The following is a 19,672-nucleotide window of genomic DNA, read 5'->3' as shown; positions in this document are numbered from 1 at the left end:
CCGAGTTTAAATACTCGTGGTAAAATTCCGAGTTTATACACTCGAGGTAAAATTCCGAGTTTGTACACTCGAGGTAAAATTCCGAGTTTATACACTCGAGGTAAAATTCCGAGTTTGTACACTCGAGGCTAAAAGGAGTTCCCATTGAAGTGCTCGGTTTATAAATGAGTCATTATCTTCTGTGAAGTTTTGGTGTTCGCAGGAGTGAGAGCTCGGTTTATAAATGAGTCGTTAACTTCTGTGAAGTTTGGTGTTTGCAGGAGGGAGAGCTCGGTTTATAAGCGAGTCATTATCTTTTGTGAAGTTGTGGGGTTCGCAAGAGTGAGAGCTTGGTGTATGAATGAGTCATTATTTTTTGTGAAGTGTTGGTGTTTGCAGGATTGAGAGCCCGTTTCATAAACGAGATTGAGAGCTTGGTTTGTGGACAGACTGCAGGAGGAAGGGTTTGGTTTTTCGAACAGGTTCTTATTTAATTTTGTTGTTTAACAAATTTGGTTCATAAGTGAGTGGGGTTGATTAGATTATAGGATTGAGGGCTCGGGTTATAAACGAGTTGTGTTAGTTTCGTTTTGTTGTTTAACAAATTTGGTTCATAAATGAGTTGGGGTTGATTAGATTATAGGATTGAGAGCTCGGGTTATAAACGAGTTGTGTTAGTTTCATTTTGGTGTTTAACAAATCTGGTTCGTACATGAGTTGGGGTTGATTAGGTTATAGGATTGAGGGCTCGGGTTATAAACGAGTTGTGTTAGTTTCATTTTGGTGTTTAACAAATCTGGTTCGTAAATGAGTTGGGGTTTGGTTAGGTTGTAGGATTGAGAGCTCGGGTTATAAACGAGTTGAGTTAGTATCATTTTGGTGTTTAACAAATTTGGTTCATAAATGAGTTGGTGTTTGGATTGAGCGGTTCGGGTTTTAAACGATTTGTTGTTTAGTTTGATAAAGGTGTAGGCAACTTATTATTTGAGTATTTTGAGAAATCGAAAGATCGGTTTATAAACGAATGATTATCTAGTCGATTAATTGATGTGTGGAGAGAATAAGGAAAAATAAAAATGTAACTTAAAGCATAATGTGTCAAGTAAATGTTGGAAAGTAGGAATATAGAAATAGACAAGTTAAAAGTTCAAGGAACAAAAGGAGAGCGGGAGGTAGAGTCGCTTAGTCGTCGATATCAACGAGTTGTCCATCAACCACAGTCTTGGAGATGTCCGCTGCTGATAAGTCTGCGTCAGGGTGAAGAACTCGAACTTGCTCCAGGGCTAGTTGAAATCCCATATTCAGCGAGGTGCCGATCTGGTCCTTGAGGAGTTCTGAATTCTGGATAAAGTCTTTCTCTTTGAGGATCCAGCTTTCTTTCTCAGCTTCAAAGGCTTTCAGTTGGTTCTGCAGATCGGCAATTAACTCATCTGATTTTTTGACTTGAATTGTTAGTTCAGACACTTCGTTGGTTAGGCGGGAGGTCTCGGTCTTGGAAAGAGCCAAGGCTCGATCTTTCTGTTCAAGATCAAGAGATTTTTGGGTGGATTGTAGAGTGAACTGGTCCATCAGCATGATGCTAGTGGCCTCGGCCCTATGGAGATCAGCTAGGAGGTTTTCGTGGAGAGTTTGGGGATCTTGGGCTCTTAGAAGATTGACGTCATGGTGAAGATAGTTGTGTTTCCGGCTATGTTGAGAGTGAAGGAATTGAGGGTGCCAGAAGCTTAATTCAGTATTGTCCGCGGTATGAAGCGGAGCTATTGGAGTCTGGGAGGTTGACTGTTGGGAGGTGGTCTCGACAATCTTCTTACCCCGGGCTCTAGATCGTCGGGTTAAGGCTTCGTGGTCGGGTTCCGAGACTTCTTCGTTGAGCTCAATACGGGAAGGAGGAGGAGCTGAAGGACTGGCGCCGGGAGTGGAGGTCTTTTGTCTTTTAAGTTGGCGGGCTCGTTTCAGCATATCTTCATGGGACATCGCCATCAGGCTATCTGTAAAAATAAATGAAGTCGGTTAGAAGGAGAGAGTCAGTAATAAAACTGTTATAATAGAGAAACGGTTATAAAGTGAGTACCGATGTGAAATTTTAGGTCTACTACTCGGAATTCCAGCTCTAAAAGTTTTCGAGTATCAAAAACAACATCCAGTTGTTCCAGCATCAGGCAGTCTTTTTTCTCGGAGGGGTCCAAGTCGTCTAATTGCCGAGGGGATTGAAGGTTGGGGGATTGGCACCAGTATAGGGGAAAGCCTTCTAAAAGGGAAGAATTCTGGTCGGGGGCGACTACTTTTATAAAGATACCTTTAAAGCCTTTGTAAGAAGAGTTGTATAAGGTCAGAAGGGCTCGGCCGCTGACTCCGCTAAGGGAGGCTAGAAGGTGTTTATGGGGGGATCGCAACTCGAAGAAGTAAAGAAACATATTGCTTGAAGGGGTAATGCCAAAGTGGGTGCATAAAATTTGAAATGCGCGAACGAAGGCCCAGCTATTGGGGTGAAGTTGACTAGGCGAAACGTTCAAAACAGTGAGGAGTTCCTTCTCAAAGGTGTTAAATGGTAAGCGTAAACCTAATTTCTCGAATAAGGTAACATACATGAAGGTGAATTTGCGGGGAGAAATAGGGAACAAGTTGCCGTCTCTACAGATAGGTTCGTCATTATCGCAAGCAATTACAGTTACATCAGACTCATTGCTCTTACACAGTGTTTGATGGCGTCTAAAAGCCCTAACCCTAGTCAGGGTGGTCATGGTGGAAGTTTCTCGCCGTAGGGCCAGAGGGGCCCAAGAATAGAGGGCATTGTAATGGTCATTCATGAAGGGCGATTAAACTATACTAAAGAGGGGGTTTTTTCTTGAAATAAGTTAGGGTGATCGAAAAAAGAGGGTGCGGGGTGCAAGCTAAAACACAGTACACAGATAATGTATAAGGAACCAGAATGAAGAACCAGAAAATGCAGTAGTAAAATTTGAAAAGAGGAAAAGAAGAGGTACTTGGAGAAAGAAAATGGCGGTTGAGCAAGACGTTGGGAGGTGAGAGGATGAGTGAAGAGTGAAGCGACGGTAGGGGAGTGAAGAAATGATTAATGGGGGGGAGTTGAAAAGGGGGGATTAAGTGTCGTTTAATATTCAAAAAGGGGAAGTTGAAAGACTGGCCGTTGGATGGTTTACACGTGGGAGCGCAAATGCAGGAAGTAACGGCAGATAAGTAACGTATGGATGCGTAACTGTAGGGAGTAATGATGGTTTTACGGGAAGTTGTGAAGGACATGGGTGATAAGACAAATTCTGCTCTCTTCGTCTTAAAGCCGAGGTCGTGCATAATTTGGAGAGCTATGTCCTGGACCAGAGGAAGTCGGTTTAAGGTAGAGAGGGGGAGGAGATATTGCCTCGGCATGGTGCCGAGAGGGGATACAGGATTAGGAGGAGTTATAGTTAAACCGAGGCTGGCGTTTCAGTATTTCGTCTCGGTATGAAGGAGAGGGAAAAAATATCAATTAGTTTTATATTTGGCGATATTTTTGGTTATTCGAGTGGTTATTATATTTTTATAGAAGATAATGCCGTTGGTAAAGGAAAGTGGTTATTTTTATTAGATAAGGGGGGTTTTTTAGTTATTATTTTCTGAATCTTGGGGATCAATATTTTGTAACTGATTATAATATAAATAATAGTGTTACTCCCATGGTCAAGGGACAGAGTTTTTTTTGGCCTAAACAAATCTTAAAACTTTCTTTTTGTTTTGGTAAAGAATTATCTCGTATTTTTCTGAACCAGAACAGAATTATTAACCAAGTTATAAGAAATGTCCAAAACTGAACTTCAAAAATTAAAATAAAATGTAAAAAGTAAAAGTAAAGTTAAAATCACTAGTGGCAGAAACAAGTGGAAATAAAACTCATAAAAGAATAAGATATAGTCATGAAAACTAAATTTTTAGCAAATTTCAAACTTTTTTTTTATTTAATTGCGAAATTGTTTTTTCAAAAATAATATTTTGGACAATAACTAGATGTATATTATATAAATTTTACATTAAATTTATTTTATTGGATTAAATATTGTAACATCCCATTTTAGTAGTATAAAACTAATAAAATAAGACATTTTATAATAATATTCAAAGGCAGATTAACAGAATAAGCAGTATATTAACACAGTCTTCTGAGAGTTTTGACTATAAAAATATACTATTTATACAATACCATTAAATCTTTAAAGGTAATCTTATATCAAACACACTGACCACTCATACTTCTGTCGCAATCTCACAACTCTAAGTATAACCTTAGATGGTTCTAATAAACCTGCATCTTCATTTGTTTCCATCAAAATGATGATCATCGCAAAAGAAGAAAATAACACAAGACCACAGAGTGAAATGGTAAGCTAAGCTAGTATACAAAAGAGTTGTCCTAAGGTCATTAAAACATACCAATATTATAAGTCATACGTAGACAAAATTCTATAATCCACATAATTACACACAGATAATTGACAATAAACTCAATTATCCAGAGATATCCATTTGAAATCAAAATCACCAGAAACAAAATTTAAATAAACAATATCTTAAAATATCCAACAGCAAAGTGTCAAGTAAATTCAACCAAATCTACAACTCTACTATGAAGTCCATGAATGAAGCAAGTTGGTAAGTGCTGTAGTGGAGGATCCAAATTCTGCAACAGCAGCCATAGCCATTTGTTTGAGCTCCAAACTTCTGTCTCTGATCTCCTTTGTCTCCATAACTTCCCTCACTCTCTTCTCAACTTCCTCTGCACTCACAAACCCATCTTCTTCCCTCTCATTCACGCCGACCGCCACCTTCATCTCCCCCACCATCACCTCCCTGTTCGCGTGCTGCTCTGCGTACAGCGGCCATGCAACCATAGGCACCCCCGCCACCACCGCTTCCAGCACCGAGTTCCACCCGCAGTGACTCACAAACCCCCCCACCGATTCACGACTCAGCACCTCCACCTGCGGTGCCCACGCCTCCACCACCATTCCCCGATCCTTGGTCCTCTCCAGGAACCCATTTGGCAACACCGAAGCCAAGTCCAATTGATCACCCCGCTTTGTTGCGTCCTCATCGTGCTTTGCTCCTTCCTCTTCTAATGGCTTTTTGACGACCCATAAGAATCTGTGCCCACTCTTCTCTAACCCTTTCGCTATCTCTTCCAACTGTGCCACCGAGAACGATCCTCGGCTTCCGAAACACAGATACACCACGCTTCTCCTCGGTTGTTCCTCTAACCATCTCAAACATTCCTTGCTTTCTGTTCCTGTTTCCCATTTCCAACGAACCAAAACAATGCAGAATCAGACTCAGTCACTCTATCACAAAGAGATGCACGTCACTTACTAAAGTTCATGTATGTGATGATACGATGATTAGTTATTTTTTGGCTGTTTTTTGTATTTCTTGGTTGATTTTAATTCAAATTTGAAAAAAATGAGTTTTTTAAATTTTTTTTTTATAAAATAGAGTCAAGTTGTCATGAGAGGACACCATTAAAAATGAAATCGTTGTCTATCCAGTCAGTTTTTATTTATTTTTTTCAAAGAGTGAAGTCGTGTCGTGAAAAATTAGTTTCTATGACGTAAAAAAGTGAAATTATTCTTGTACATAAGACTTCACGTCTCAATTTCTTTTAAAACTTTTTTTAACGTAGTTTTCTATTTTTTTTACAAATTTTGTTCTCTGTAGATTATTAGTGGAGTGGGTGCTATTGTAATTGTTTTTTAAATAATAGAAAAGATTATACAATAACTTCTCGAATCCAATATCTGATGCAAACATGATTGTTTTCTAAATGTTGTTTGTTCATCAGCATGTCATATTATAGAATGTTGAACATGAAACCAAAGAAATACCAACACACAAGCAAAATAAAAAAAAAAACTGAGAAATGAAATCGTTATTTACGAGGACGACTTCACTTCTCACATCAATAAAAACCGGTCTCTTATAATATAACTTTACTTTTTCTTAAAATAAAAAAAAAAAAAAACTGACTGAGTAGGAGGAGACTTCTCCTCTACCAACTTAATCCTATTTTAAAAAATAAAAAAATTAACAAACCTATTTTTACAAATTTAAGTTAAGATCCACTTCAAAATAAAAAAAAAGCCTTAATTTTTTCTTCACGCAGATAACAGATCGTAAATTCTTTTCGCGCTGCATCAAACTTTTGTTTACACTCAGATTTCAATACGACAATAGGACGACGATCAGTGGGTTGGAGTTTCATAGATTTAAAGTTGAGAGAATTAGGAATTATTGATAGAAGAATTATTTTCCTCTATAAAAAGTTTCATAGATTTATAAAGTTGTTAAATTTAAATTCACTTTTTCTTTTAATATGATTTCAGAATAATTTAATAAAAAGTCTATCTTACAAAAATCGTTATTTGTGATAAAATAAATTTATAATATATAAATTTATGCAAATTTTACGTTACAAATCAAAATTAAAAGATTAGATAGACTTAAAAAAATAACTGTAGACCTATTAAATAAACCGTTATGGGTGAGGGTGATGACTGCATTATTGGTGTCACTTTTGGTGAAGTTTATGATTTTAGGGAGGCCCAGGAGCAGGTGGAACTGTCTATAAAGAGATTAATTTTAATTTTAGAAATAAATTATTTAAAAGTAATTTAGATTTAAATTCTATTTCTTTTAGTATAGTATATTATAAGATCTAATAATAATGAAATTTGTGTCGGAATTATAATGACATTCGTTATTAGATTATTATTATAACTATTCATAAACATTTAATCTTACTCAATAGAATATGTATACAGAAAAACCAATGTGCAATTAAACAAAAACAGAAAAAATGTTTTTTTTTGTTATGATCATAGAGTATGTAGTATATTATAATTAATGTGCTTGTAATACAAAAATTTAAAACAAATCCATATTAGTTGACTTCAAAATTTCAATCATAATCTAAAAATTACTATTATTATAATTATTACTAATAATAAAAGGGGAAATAAATTCTAAAGATTAATCATTAAATTATAATGACAGCATATTTTATTATTTATTATCATTATTTTCCAATATATGAAATATGTGTTGGTGTTTAGTGATTTTATAAATAGCACAACGTTATGTTTCGCAACACATTAATATTATCTTCAATAATCAACCATTTTCATTAAATAATTTATTCCCAAAGTTATTAAGAAAATTTATATTTCTTAAAAAATTTAAAAAATAATTTGATATTCGTTTAAAATTTATCAAGATCGATGTACTATAATTTTTAAATATATAAATATGAATTATTAATCATTATGTTATTGTTGTTTTTCTAATGTGACTTATAATCAAATCTAAAATCACTACGAGAAAGCGAACCTGATTGTTGCGGCTCCGCGATGAGTGGTCCGATGTAGTGAACACGAGGCACACAGGTCGCGTCTGGGAAGCACGCGCCCTCCGCGACGGCCTTAACCGCTGCAGGCTCAAGCTCTTCAAACGAGTTAACTATAATCCCACTCGCCTTTGGGAGGAGCGTGCAAAAGTCCAGCATGTCCCAGTACGCAAGGTCGTCCCTGTCCAATATAGGTTGCGGCAATTCCACCGCCTTCAGTGGTGCGTTGCCCGGCACGCGCAGTTCCACCCCGACCATATTCTTAAACGACACGCTCCACTCTTGGTGGAGTTTCGGAAAGTACGAGTATAGAGCGAGAATGGCGGCGCCGGAAGTGAAAAAGAAGTAGACTGGGATTCCCATTGCAGAGGCTGATTCCATGGTGGAGGCGCAGAAGAGGTCGATTACAAAGGCTTTGACGGTGGCGGTTTTGGAGATTTCGGTGAGGGCGGTGGCTACGTGGGGGGCGTTTCTTTTATGGAAGCTGAAGCCTTTGGCGCCGAAGCTGACGGCGGTTTTAAAGGTGGCAGGGGTGGTGGCGGGGAGGCGGAGGAAGGAGATGGAGGGATGGACGGCGGAGATGCGGCGGATGTAGTCGTCGATGGAGGGGTGGTCGAGAAAGCCGGTGGTGAGGAGGACGGTGATGGAGAAACGGTGCGTTTGGATGAGCTTGGCAAGTTCAACCATTGCTACGATGTGCCCTATGCCTGCGGCTGGAAACATTACTATTGTTTCTTCCATTTTTCAAGCTTCAGCGTGTGTGTGTCAAACCCTTCATTGCATGGTTTTTATATCTTAATTTATTTTAATTTCCTTTTCCAATTTTAAACATTTAAAGAACAAGACAATATGAATATATTTTTTTTCCTCGTAAATTAATGATAACATCTGCTTGTTGACATAAATAACTATTCTTTTAGATCTATCTCACATGATATGCAAACGGCGGTTTCCTATGCCTGCTAGGAAACACAACTATTGTTTTTTCCATCTTTGAAGGTTGAGTGTGTGTGAGAGACCCTTCTTTGCATGGTTTTTATAGGAAAATATACATTGAAACACTAATTTTTATGATGGAAAATGATACGGTAACAACCGATATTTGACAATTTTTATCACTACCTGACGTTGCATTACTTCTGTTACTTTTAAAATGAGTCACTCTCTCACAACTGTCGTGTAAGCCATCAATGTTAAATTGCATGGAAAGCTTTTATCTGAATTTTTAGGTTGAAAAATAAAATAAAAATTAATAAAACATTTTTAAAACAAGTTAAAGCAAATCCAAGCTGACATTAATGTTGAAGTTGTAACATGGGCTGAATTATTGGGAAGCATTCAAGACGTTAAAGAAGCAGTAAATACCACCATTAACTTCCACCAACAACCACCTTCCAACACTTTTAAACTTTTAATGGTGTGTTTTTTCTCTTTTTAATGTATTCCATTTAGGTTATACTTGATGAAATTAATAGATATATAGTAATTGTCCTGGACCAGAGGAAGTCGGTTTAAAGTTGAGAGAAGGAGGGGGTATTGTCTCGGTAAGGTACCGAGTGCGGATATTGTATCTGGAATCCAACCGATGGTGTAAGAGGCTGGTATCTCGGTATTTAGCCTCGGTATTATGGCGAGAGAGGATGCATTAATTGGTTTCGCATCTGGCGACATTTTTGGAATTAGGGGGGTGGTTATTATCTTTTGTAAATATTTTGGGTGTAAAAAATGGAGGATAATTTCGTTTCTGAGGGAGGTGGTTATTTTTGGGAAATATTTTAGGATTAGATAATAAGTGCTCTTTTAGTTATTATTTGGTGAATTTGGGGAATCAATATTTTGTAACCGATTATGATATAAATAAGAGACTTACTCCCATGGTCAAGGGACATAGTTTTTTTTGGCCTAAGCAAGTCATAAAACTTTCTTTTTGTTTTGGTGAAGAATTATCTCGCATTTTTCTGAACCAGAACAGTAATATTTCTTTTCTGAAATCCACTTCTAACCTTCACATGAATCACAAACAGACTTGGAAAATTATTTGAAAAAAATAAAATCACTTTACTCATTGAATGGCTATAAGGATGTTCAACGTATGGATCAAGTTAACTGAATGTCAATTTAATTTCATCCGTAGATGCAAAATGGGGAACAAGATGACCCTATATGCTTGGATGAAATTACTTTATTTGATGAAGATTGTGGTCTAGGTACATCAGATGGAGAGGAAACCTTTGATAGTGCTGAAGTGATTAACCATAGTGAGGATGGTGCTTCGCCCACTGTTGGAATGCAATTTGAAACCGCAAAAGACGTAAAGAGTTTCTACAAGCAACATGTTGTCAAATGTGGTTTTGGGGCACGAATTCGCACCTCATAAAAGGATGATGATAACCACTTGTGTTACCAGAAATTAGTTTGCTCAAGGGAAGGGAAGTATGTGTCCCAAATCCTGCCAGAATATAAGACCCACCCTACCCAAAGAAGACAATGTCCAACATCCTTAACAGCGTGAACAAACCATAAGCATGGATAGTAAACACTGTGGTTCATGAACACAATCATGACATTAGTTCTACAAAATCAAGGTTAATACATGGAAATAGAAGGTTGAATTTGCAGGCAAAGCGAACACTTGATATTAACGAACAAGTCGATGTACGTTTGAACAAGACTTTTAGGTCCTTGGTAGGTCATGCAGGAGGTTTTGAGAACTTACAGTTTGTTGAGCAAGACACAAGGAACTACATCGGGCAACAAAGACGAGCATTTGGCGAGGGAGATGGCCAGACTTTGATGCAACATTTCTCAAGAATGAGAGAGTTGAATAATTACTTCTATTATGAAATTGACATTGATGCTGAAAATATAATCATTAATGTTTTTTGGGCAGATGCATGGAGTGAAGCCGCCTCAATGGACTTTGGTGATGTTGTTTCATTCGATACTACATATCTAACCAACAAATACAACATGCCATTCGCACCCTTTTGGTGTTAACCATCATGGGCAATCAATTCTACTGGGATGTGGATTGTTAACCTCTCAAGGAAAACCTTATTGTACAAAAAAAAAAGGGTTAATTATGTTTTTAGTCCCTAAAGTATTATGCGATTTTGTTTTTAGTCCCCCAACTAACGTTTGCTCCAATTTGGTCCCTCATGTTTTGAAACGATTGGAAATAGTCCTCCTTTTTGGACGCCGTTAGATTTATTTGACACCTGGCAAACGGACTGCCACGTATGGATCCTGTTTTATGCGATGTAAGTGGACTGTGTTTCTGCACGTGCTGATTAATTAAATAGAAGCTTTACATCCAAATAAAAGAGGGGTTGGGAAATTTAGAAACCCTAAAATTGAAATTTGTGAATTGGGGCTTCGAGATAGTGACCAATTGCTGCAGATCGTCACTGGGTAGGCAGAGTTTGGCATAGTTATTGCGTTCTTGAGTGATGAAGAGTGGTAGCAAAGGGTTTCCATGTACGCCGCGGAATACAGGTTCGAAAATGTCGCAAAGTTGTGCGTCATCTTCAGAAATGTCCTCCAAAGTCTGTGGGTGTGGGGAAAGATTGTTGCTCCTAAAGGCATCTACTGTGAAAAACAAAGGGAGATTATTTTGGAGATGTCGAAATTGAGCTGTAAGTTTCAAATCCCGTGACTTTTTGGATGTTGCTTTTGTATTTGTGGTAATGGTTTCATCTTTTTCTTTCGCAGACCAATTCACATTGTAATTACTTTGAATGGGTTGACGACGAGGACTCTGATTTTCAAGGGAAAGAAAAAGAGAGTGAAGCCAGTGGTGGAAAAAGAGTTGATGGTGGGAAAAAAGGTGAAGAAGATGAAGTTTCTTTGAAAATGGAGAAAATTATGCTTGATTTGATGAAGAAAAATGAGAAGTTGAAGATGAAATTGCAACAAGAGAAAAAAATTGGGACATTCCTGTTTTTTTATTTGTGATATCGTGGGTCTCAACAATTGTAATGGTGTTCATGTTGTTGTTCAAAGTTAATTGCAATGCTTGAGATTACTATAGTTTGAGATTACTGTAGTGGGTAGTTTTGTGTAATGGAATTGTAATGGAATTTCAAACTTTTGGTTAATGTTATGTCTTAGTATTTGCAATGAAAATGGAACTTGTAGCTGTCCTTATTATGCGTTTACTGTCATCATCAATTTCAGATTCTGAAATATTTCCTTAATACCACATTCAGGGAATTGAAACAAAAGTCACTGCAATGAAATAATTACATCATGATTTACTGATAAATAGTTTTCATTCATAAACAATAAAACGTAATCCAACAATCAGTAGCTGTCAATTAAGTCAAAAACAGACAAGTGGTCCCAAATTGTTAATACAATAATGCACTAGTTCTGCAATCAAAAAAAGTGGGCAACTTTCACTATGCCCAATATTCTAATGCACTATTATAATTCAAAAAAGTGGTCCCAACTTTCACTATTATAATGCACTACATTACAGAAAAGTGGTCCACCATACAAAAAAATTCAACAAAAAAACTTCATTCTTTCACATTCACGTGGGCTGTGCTGAAGTTGCAGTACTTGTTTGAGACCCTAAAACCCTTGTTCCCATCCTTCTTCTCCTTATGGTGGTTCGAGGTCTTTCTCCTTGGTTGGTGGATGCTGCAACCCGTGATGTGGATCTGGTTCTACTGGTGGAGCTAAGGTTTGATGTTCCTGCAGTGTTGGTTGCTGCAGTACCAGTTGTCTGCATCTGTCCCTGGCATTTTTGTATGAATTCAAGATTCAGAAGTTGTATTTAGGAATGAAAGAAATCGTAAGTAGTACAGATTTGCGTTTACCTTTCTGTTTCTGATCCCCCTTCTACAGCTTCTTATGTTATGGCCTAACTGTTTGCACTTGCTACATTTGATGACGGTATTCTTCTTTGATAGTTTGGAATGGCTGACATGTTCATCAGCTTCCCTTCTTCTTAGCTTTTTTGGTCTCCCAGGTGGAGTCTTGTAAATGGGTGGCAGTAGTTCAGGTTGATTGGTTTTTGGCCAAAGTTGTTGTCCATTGATAGGGGTAATTTGAGGGCCATACGAAGCCTGGTATGCATCCCTTTTGTAATAAGCATGAACATAATCCTCTGGGTTTTCAACCTTGTAATTAATGGCTGCCACAGCATGCCTACAAGGTATACCAACTAAATCCCAAAAATAACAACTACAGCTATGGTTACTTAAATCAACAACAAATTTTTCCATTGTGAACCCCTGGGTCACTTCAAACTTAGAATCCCCTGCCCATACAGGAAGCCAATTCCCACTTTTTTCTATTTCCCTGTCCAGCCTTTTCTGTGGTTTAGGCATCACAATTCCTGTATATGCATTCACTTTCTCTCTAAGGGTTGCAAACCTACTCATTATATATGATCTAATCCATTCCATCATGGTAATTATAGGTTTATCCCTAGCCAGTAAAATAGTACTATTAAATGACTCTGACAGATTATTCATCAAGACATCACATCTTGGATACATGCTGAATGCATGTTTACACCAAGACTCCCTAGGAATGGCAACTAACCAATTAAAAGCATCAGGGTTGATGTTTCTCAACTCACCCATTTTTTTTCCCATGCTGCATAGTATGTTGCCTTTGCTGCTCCCATCATCAAGTCCCTGATCACAACACCACCACCAAATTTCTTCTTGAAATTGCTATATAAGTGTCTCAAACAAAAACGATGTTCCACTCCATTCAAGATTTCCTCAAAGACCGTCATTAGGCCCTGCATAAATGTAAATCAGAGGTAGAATTAGATATGAATTTGACATTACAGATTAATTTAAATCAGAGTTTCCAGTATGATACTTACCTTTTGTTGATCTGAAATAAATACCCATCTATGATTTCCAATGTCCCCAATATCTTCTAACAGCAATGTCAAGAACCACCTCCAAGTCTCCTTGCACTCGTTTTCTACTACTGCAAAAGCCAGTGGATAATATTGATCATTCGGGTCCCTACCCACTGCAACCAACAATTGACCCCCATACGCTGTCTTCAAGTGGCAACCATCCACACCTATAAAGGGTCTGCATCCAGCCAAAAACCCTTGCTTACATCCATCTAAACACATGTAAAAACAGCCAAACCTAGGTGGCAGAGTTGGTTGGGGTTGATTTATCTTAATCTTGAAAGTTCCAGCTTTCACTCTCAATAATTCAGCCACATAGTCATATAGACGAGCATATTGTCGCTGACCATCCCCAACCAAACAGTCCATGGCAATCTGTTTTGCTTTCCCAACCCTCCATGGTGTTATACCTACACTATATGTCTTCTTCACCTCATCAATAATTTGAGCCACAGTCATAATACCAACATTCATAAACCTGTCTATAAGGACCTGAGCAATCCAGTCCTTGTTTGCATTTTTATTTCCAAATACCCTTCCACATTTATGACGCCCAATAAGTGTCTTCACTCTGTAGGTTTCCCTTCCTCCAACCCTGCTAGCCATCATTAGAAAACCACATTTTTTCTTGCAAATTGCCCTCACTCGCTTCTGATCATTTTTAACAAACTTTACTTCTTTTCCATTAAGAACACTATGCTCCATTAAAGCTTGTTTAAAGTCCTTCAAAGATCCAAACTCCATTCCCAATTTAAATTTGAAGTCTTTATTCATATCTTCATGTCTGAACTTACTAAATTTGGGACCAACTGTGGCAGCACCCTCATCACTGTCAACATCAGAATCTAATTCATCTGATTCGTAGTCCTCATTAATGTCATGCACTCCAACATCTTCATTTGTCACAAATGCCCCTTCACCAACATCTCTTTTCCTCTTCACTCTGCTTGAATTCCGTTTGAATGATTTCCACCTATCTAAAACAGCCCCAAACTTCCTCACAGGTGGATCAATATCCATCCCAAACCCATCATCATCGTCTGCCACCCTCTCTTCTTCACTGTCATCTAATTTCTCTCCACCTAAACCATCTTCATCTTCACAATTTACATTATCTACAGCCACTTCCTCTTCTGCTACCACATTCTGTTGAGTCACATTTTCTACAGCCACTCCTTCCTCTTCAACTACCACATTATCTACAGCCACTTCTTCCTCTTGTACTAGCACATTATCTGCAGCCACTTGTTCTTCTTCTACAACTACATTAGCTGCAGCCATTCCCTCCTCTTCAATTACCACATTAGCTGCAGCCATTCCCTCCTCTTCAATTACCACATTAGGTGCAGCCATTCCCTCCTCTTCAATTAGCACATTAGCTGCAGCCACTCCCTCTTCTTCAATCACCACATTACCTGCAGCCACTCCCTCTTCTTCAATCACCACATTACCTGCCGCCACTCCCTCTTCTTCAATTACCACATTTCCTGCAGCCAGTTCTTCCTCTTCTCCTACCACACTTTCTTCAACCAGTACTTCCTCTTGATGTATAACATTCTCTTCACCCACTACCTCCTCTGCTACACCATCGCAAATAAAGTGTACGACTTCAGGCTGACTAGGTACATGTTGAACGTATATATCAACCTCTTGCTTAGTCTCCTCTGCAAAGAAAGCCAAAGCCATTGCGTCCTTGTCATCATTCAGCGTCCGTAGATTGTTTAATAGCTTCTCTTTTGAACCCTTCCACCACAGTTTAACATCACCCGCGTATTTAAACTCTTTGAGGATGCCCAATGCTTCAAAATAAGACCAAAAATCGGGGTCGATCCCTTTAACAACATGAATCTCACCCCCAACGTATTTTAATCCCTTATTCCTTTCGAATCGTCCCATGTGATGAAAAGCAACTGCAAACCCCATTTCCAGCCCTACAATACACAACCATACAAGGAACGAACTTACTTAGGTCGCCATTTATCGTAAAAAACCTTACTCCAATCAATACACAACCATAAACGAACGAAAATATGAAACCAAACCAGACCAAGTATCCAAAAAAAAAAAACATGAAGGACCGAACTTACCTTAGGTCGCGATTCTACTCTTCAATACTTCAATCCCTTACATCAACCTCCTGATTCTACTCCCGATTCTACTCTTCGATGCTTTAATCCCTAACCTCAACCTCGTGATTGCTGTGTAAGGGTTTAATCCTTTCCCTCAAGCCCTGGATTGTTCTGTGCAACACTTTCGTTCAGACAAAATAAATGTCCCACTCAAAATAACTCTCCCACTCAAAATAAATGCGACACTCAAAATAACTTAATTCAGACAAAATAACTCTTTCTTTTATTAAAGCTTCTATTTAATTAATCACCACGTGCAGAAACACAGTCCACTTACATCGCATAAAACAGATCCATACGTGGCAGTCCGTTTGCCAGGTGTCAAATAAATCTAACGGCGTCCAAAAAGGAGGACTATTTCCAATCGTTTCAAAACATGAGGGACCAAATTGGAGCAAACGTTAGTTGGGGGACTAAAAACAAAATCGCATAATACTTTAGGGACTAAAAACATAATTAACCCAAAAAAAAATTCCATCTTTTTATCAAATAATAATTATTCAATATAGTAATTAGGGTGTCACAGGGTCCACCAGCTCTAGGTGCATTTTGGGAAAAAATTGTCTCAACATTTTTAAACTTAACTTACAACTAAAGAACAATTAACTTGCAACTCACAAAAGAGTTTTTGCACAAAATAAAGTTGATAGATTTTGAAAGTGCACGAGGAAACACAATTCCCTCCATAACTAAAATGGTGGACCCCATCTGTGCACACTAATACCACACCCCATCCCACTTCTTCTAAACCAGGTCTAGGTTCATTTGGGAAAAAACTTGTTTGACATATTTTTAAACTTAACTTGAAACTATATACCAATTAACTTGTAATCCATGAAGGAGTTTTTGAACAACATAAAATTGACAGATTTTGAAACTATTAAAGAAAAACTTTCTTGGCACATTAGTTAGGGAGGGAATTGTGTTTCCTCCTACACTTTCAAAATTTGTCAATTTTATTTTATGCAAAAACTCTTTTATGGGTTACAAGTTAATTGGTCTTTAGTTGCAAGTTAAGTATAAAAATGTCCAGACAAGTTTTTCCCCATATGCACCTAGAGCTGGTCGACCCAAGTGGGATGGGGTGAACCATTTTAGTGGCATTGGTGCGAATATGTGAGGTCCACCATTTTTGTTAGGGAGGGAATTGTGTTTCTTCTTGCACTTTCAAAATCAGTTAATTTTAATATGTGCAAAAACTCCTTCGTGAGTTACAAGTTAATTGGTATTGTTCTGGTTCAGAAAAATACAGGATAATTCCTCACCAAAACAAAAAGAAGGTTTATGACTTGCTTAGGCCAAAAAACTCTGTCCCTTGACCGTGGGAGTAATTCTCTTATTTATATCATAATCAGTTACAAAATATTGATCCCTAAGATTCAGCAAATAATAACTAAAAAGCCCCCATTATCTAATTCTAAAATATTTCCTAAAAATAACCACTTTTCTCAGAAACGAAATTATCTTCTGTCTTCTACACCCAAAATATTTAAAAAATATAATAACCACTCTGCTAACTCAAAAATATCGCCAAATATAAAACTGATCGATGCATTTTCCCTCGCCAACACACCGAGACGAAATACCGAGACGCCAACCTCTCATGCCCTCGGTTTGACTCCAACTCCTCCTAATACCGTATCCACACTCGTCACCCTGCCGAGACAACATCCCCTCCTCCTCTCTACCTTAAACCGACTTCCTCTGGTCCAGGACATAGCTCTCCAAATTGTGCACGATCTCGGCTTTAAGACGAAGAGAGCAGAATTTGTCTTGTCACCCCTGTCCTTCACTACTTTCCGTAAAATCATCATTACTCCCTACAGTTACGCATCCATACGTAACTTATCTGCCGTTACTTCCTGCATTTGCGCCCCCACGTGTAAACCATCCAACGGCCAGTCTTTCAACTTCCCCTTTTTGAATATTAAACGACGCTTAATTCCCCCTTTTCAACTCCCTCCATTAATCATTTCTTCACTCCCTCGCCTTCGCCTCACTCTTCACTCAAACCTTTCACCTCCCAACGTCCTGCTCAACCGCCATTTTCTTTCTCCAGGTACTTCTTCTTTTTCTTTTTTCAAATTCTACGACTGCATTTTCTGGTTCTTTATACCGGTTCCTTATACATTATCTGTGTACTATGTTTTAGCTTGCACCTTGCACCTTCTTTTTCGATCACCCTAACTTATTTCGAGAAAAAACCCCTTCTTTGGTATAGTTTAATCGCCCTTCATGAACGACCATTACAATGCCCTCTATTCTTGGGCCCCTCTGGCCTTACGGCGAGAAACCTCTACCATGACCACCCTGACTAGGGTTAGGGCTTTTAGACGCCATCAAACACTGTGTAAGAGCAATGAGTCTGACGTAACTGTAATTGCTTGTGAAAATGATGAACCCATCTGTAGGGACGGCAACTTGTTCCCTATTTCTCCTCGCAAATTTACCTTTATGTATGTTACCTTATTCGAAAAATTAGGTTTACGCCTTCCATTTAACACCTTTGAAAAGGAACTCCTCACTGTTTTGAACGTCTCGCCTTGTCAGCTTCACCCCAACAGCTGGGCCTTCATTCGTGCATTTCAAATTTTATGCACCCACTTTGGCATTACCCCCTCAAGCAATATGTTTCTCTACTTCTTCGAATTGCGATCCCCTCACAAACAACTTCTAGCCTCTCTTAGCGGAGTTAGCGGCCGAGCCCTTCTAACCTTATACAACTCTTCTTACAAAGGCTTTAAAGGTATCTTCATAAAAATAGTCGCCCTCGACCAGAGTCCTTCCCTTTTAGAAGGCTTTCCCTTGTATTGGTGCCAATCCCCTAATCTTCAATCCCCTCGGCAATTAGACGACTTGGACCCCTCCGAGAAAAAAGACTGCCTGATGCTGGAACAACTGGATGTTGTTTTTGATACTCGAAAACTTTTAGAGCTGGAATTCCGAGTAGTAGACCTAAAATTCCACATCGGTACTTACTTTATACCGTTCCTTCATTATAACAGATTTGTTACTGACTCTCTCCTTCTAACCGACTTTAATTATTTTTACAGAGAACCTGATGGCGATGTCCCACGAAGATATGTTGAAACGAGCCCGTCAACTCAAAAGATAAAAGACCTCCACCCCTGGTGCAAGTCCTTCAGCTCCTCCTCCTCCCCGTATTGAGCTCCATGAAGAAACCTCGGAACCCGACCTCGAAGCTTTGACCCGACGATCTAGAGCCCGAGGCAAGAGAGTTGTTGAAAGCACCTCCCAGCACTTGACCTCCCAAACTCCAATAGCCCCGCTTCACGCCACAGAGGATACTGAATTAAGCTTCTGGCATCCTCAATTCCTTCATTCCCAACATAGCCGGAAGCACAATTACCTCCGCCACGATGTCAATTTGCTAAGGTCCCAAGACCTCCAAACTCTTCATGAAAATCTCCTGGCTGATCTCCACAGGGCCGAGGCATCCATCATCATGCTAATGGACCAATTCAGTCTTCAATCCACCCAGAAGTCCCTTGACCTAGAGCAGAGAGACCGAGCCTTGGCCCTTTCCAAAACTGAAACCTCCCGCCTAACCAATGAAGTTGCTGAACTGACCACCCAAGTCAAAAAATCAGATGAGTTACTTGCCGATCTGCAGAATCAGCTGAAAGCCCTTGAAGCCGAGAAAGAAAGCTGGGCTCTCAAAGAGAAGGATTTTCTCCACAACTCAGAACTCCTCAAAGATCAGATCGGTTCCTCGCTAAATATGGGATTCCAACTAGCCCTGGAACAAGTCCGAGTTATTTACCCCGATGCAGATTTATCACCAGCGGACATCTCCAAGACGGTGGTTGACGGACAGCTTGTTGATATTGATGACTAGGCATCCCTTTTCCTCGCTCTCCCTTTGCTCTCCGAACTTTTAACTTGTTTATTTCTACATTTCTACTTCCCAACTTTTACTTGACACTTTGTGTTTTGAATTTCATTTTTACTTTCCCTATTCTCTTCTTTCACATTTTATATCAATTAATCCGACTAGATAATCCTTTTATCGACTATATATATAATAATTCGTTTACAAACCGATATCTCAAACAATAACTTGTTTATAAATCAAACCCTTAACCCTACAAACACCAAACTAAAATAAGCAATATACCCGTTTATAAACCGAGCTTCTCAATCCTGCAAGCTAAACACTAACTCGTTTATAAACCAAATTTGTTAAACACCAAACTAAAATTAGCAAGAACCTACTTATAAACCAAGCTCCCAATTCTGGAAATGCAACTATGAAACTACCACCAACTC

The 19,672-nt window shown here is 38.6% G+C and overlaps 1 protein-coding gene across 1 annotated transcript; it reads right to left on the bottom strand.

The window, feature by feature from the left end:
- Positions 1-4,385: 4,385 nt before the first annotated feature.
- Positions 4,386-8,135, bottom strand: LOC114186948 (UDP-glycosyltransferase 88F5-like). Its single transcript, XM_028075033.1, has 2 exons — positions 7,351-8,135; positions 4,386-5,257 (listed from the first exon to the last, which is right to left on the bottom strand). The coding sequence occupies exons 1-2, from the start codon at positions 8,105-8,107 to the stop codon at positions 4,596-4,598; spliced, it is 1,419 nt and encodes a 472-aa protein (XP_027930834.1). The 5' UTR covers positions 8,108-8,135; the 3' UTR covers positions 4,386-4,595.
- Between the last annotated feature and the right edge of the window lie 11,537 nt (positions 8,136-19,672).

This window comes from Vigna unguiculata, chromosome 1 (genome assembly GCF_004118075.2).
Source record: "Vigna unguiculata cultivar IT97K-499-35 chromosome 1, ASM411807v1, whole genome shotgun sequence".
In the NCBI taxonomy this organism is placed as follows: Eukaryota; Viridiplantae; Streptophyta; class Magnoliopsida; order Fabales; family Fabaceae; genus Vigna; species Vigna unguiculata.
The sequence above is the reverse complement of the archived record's forward strand: the minus strand, read 5'-3'. Positions and strand labels throughout refer to the sequence as shown.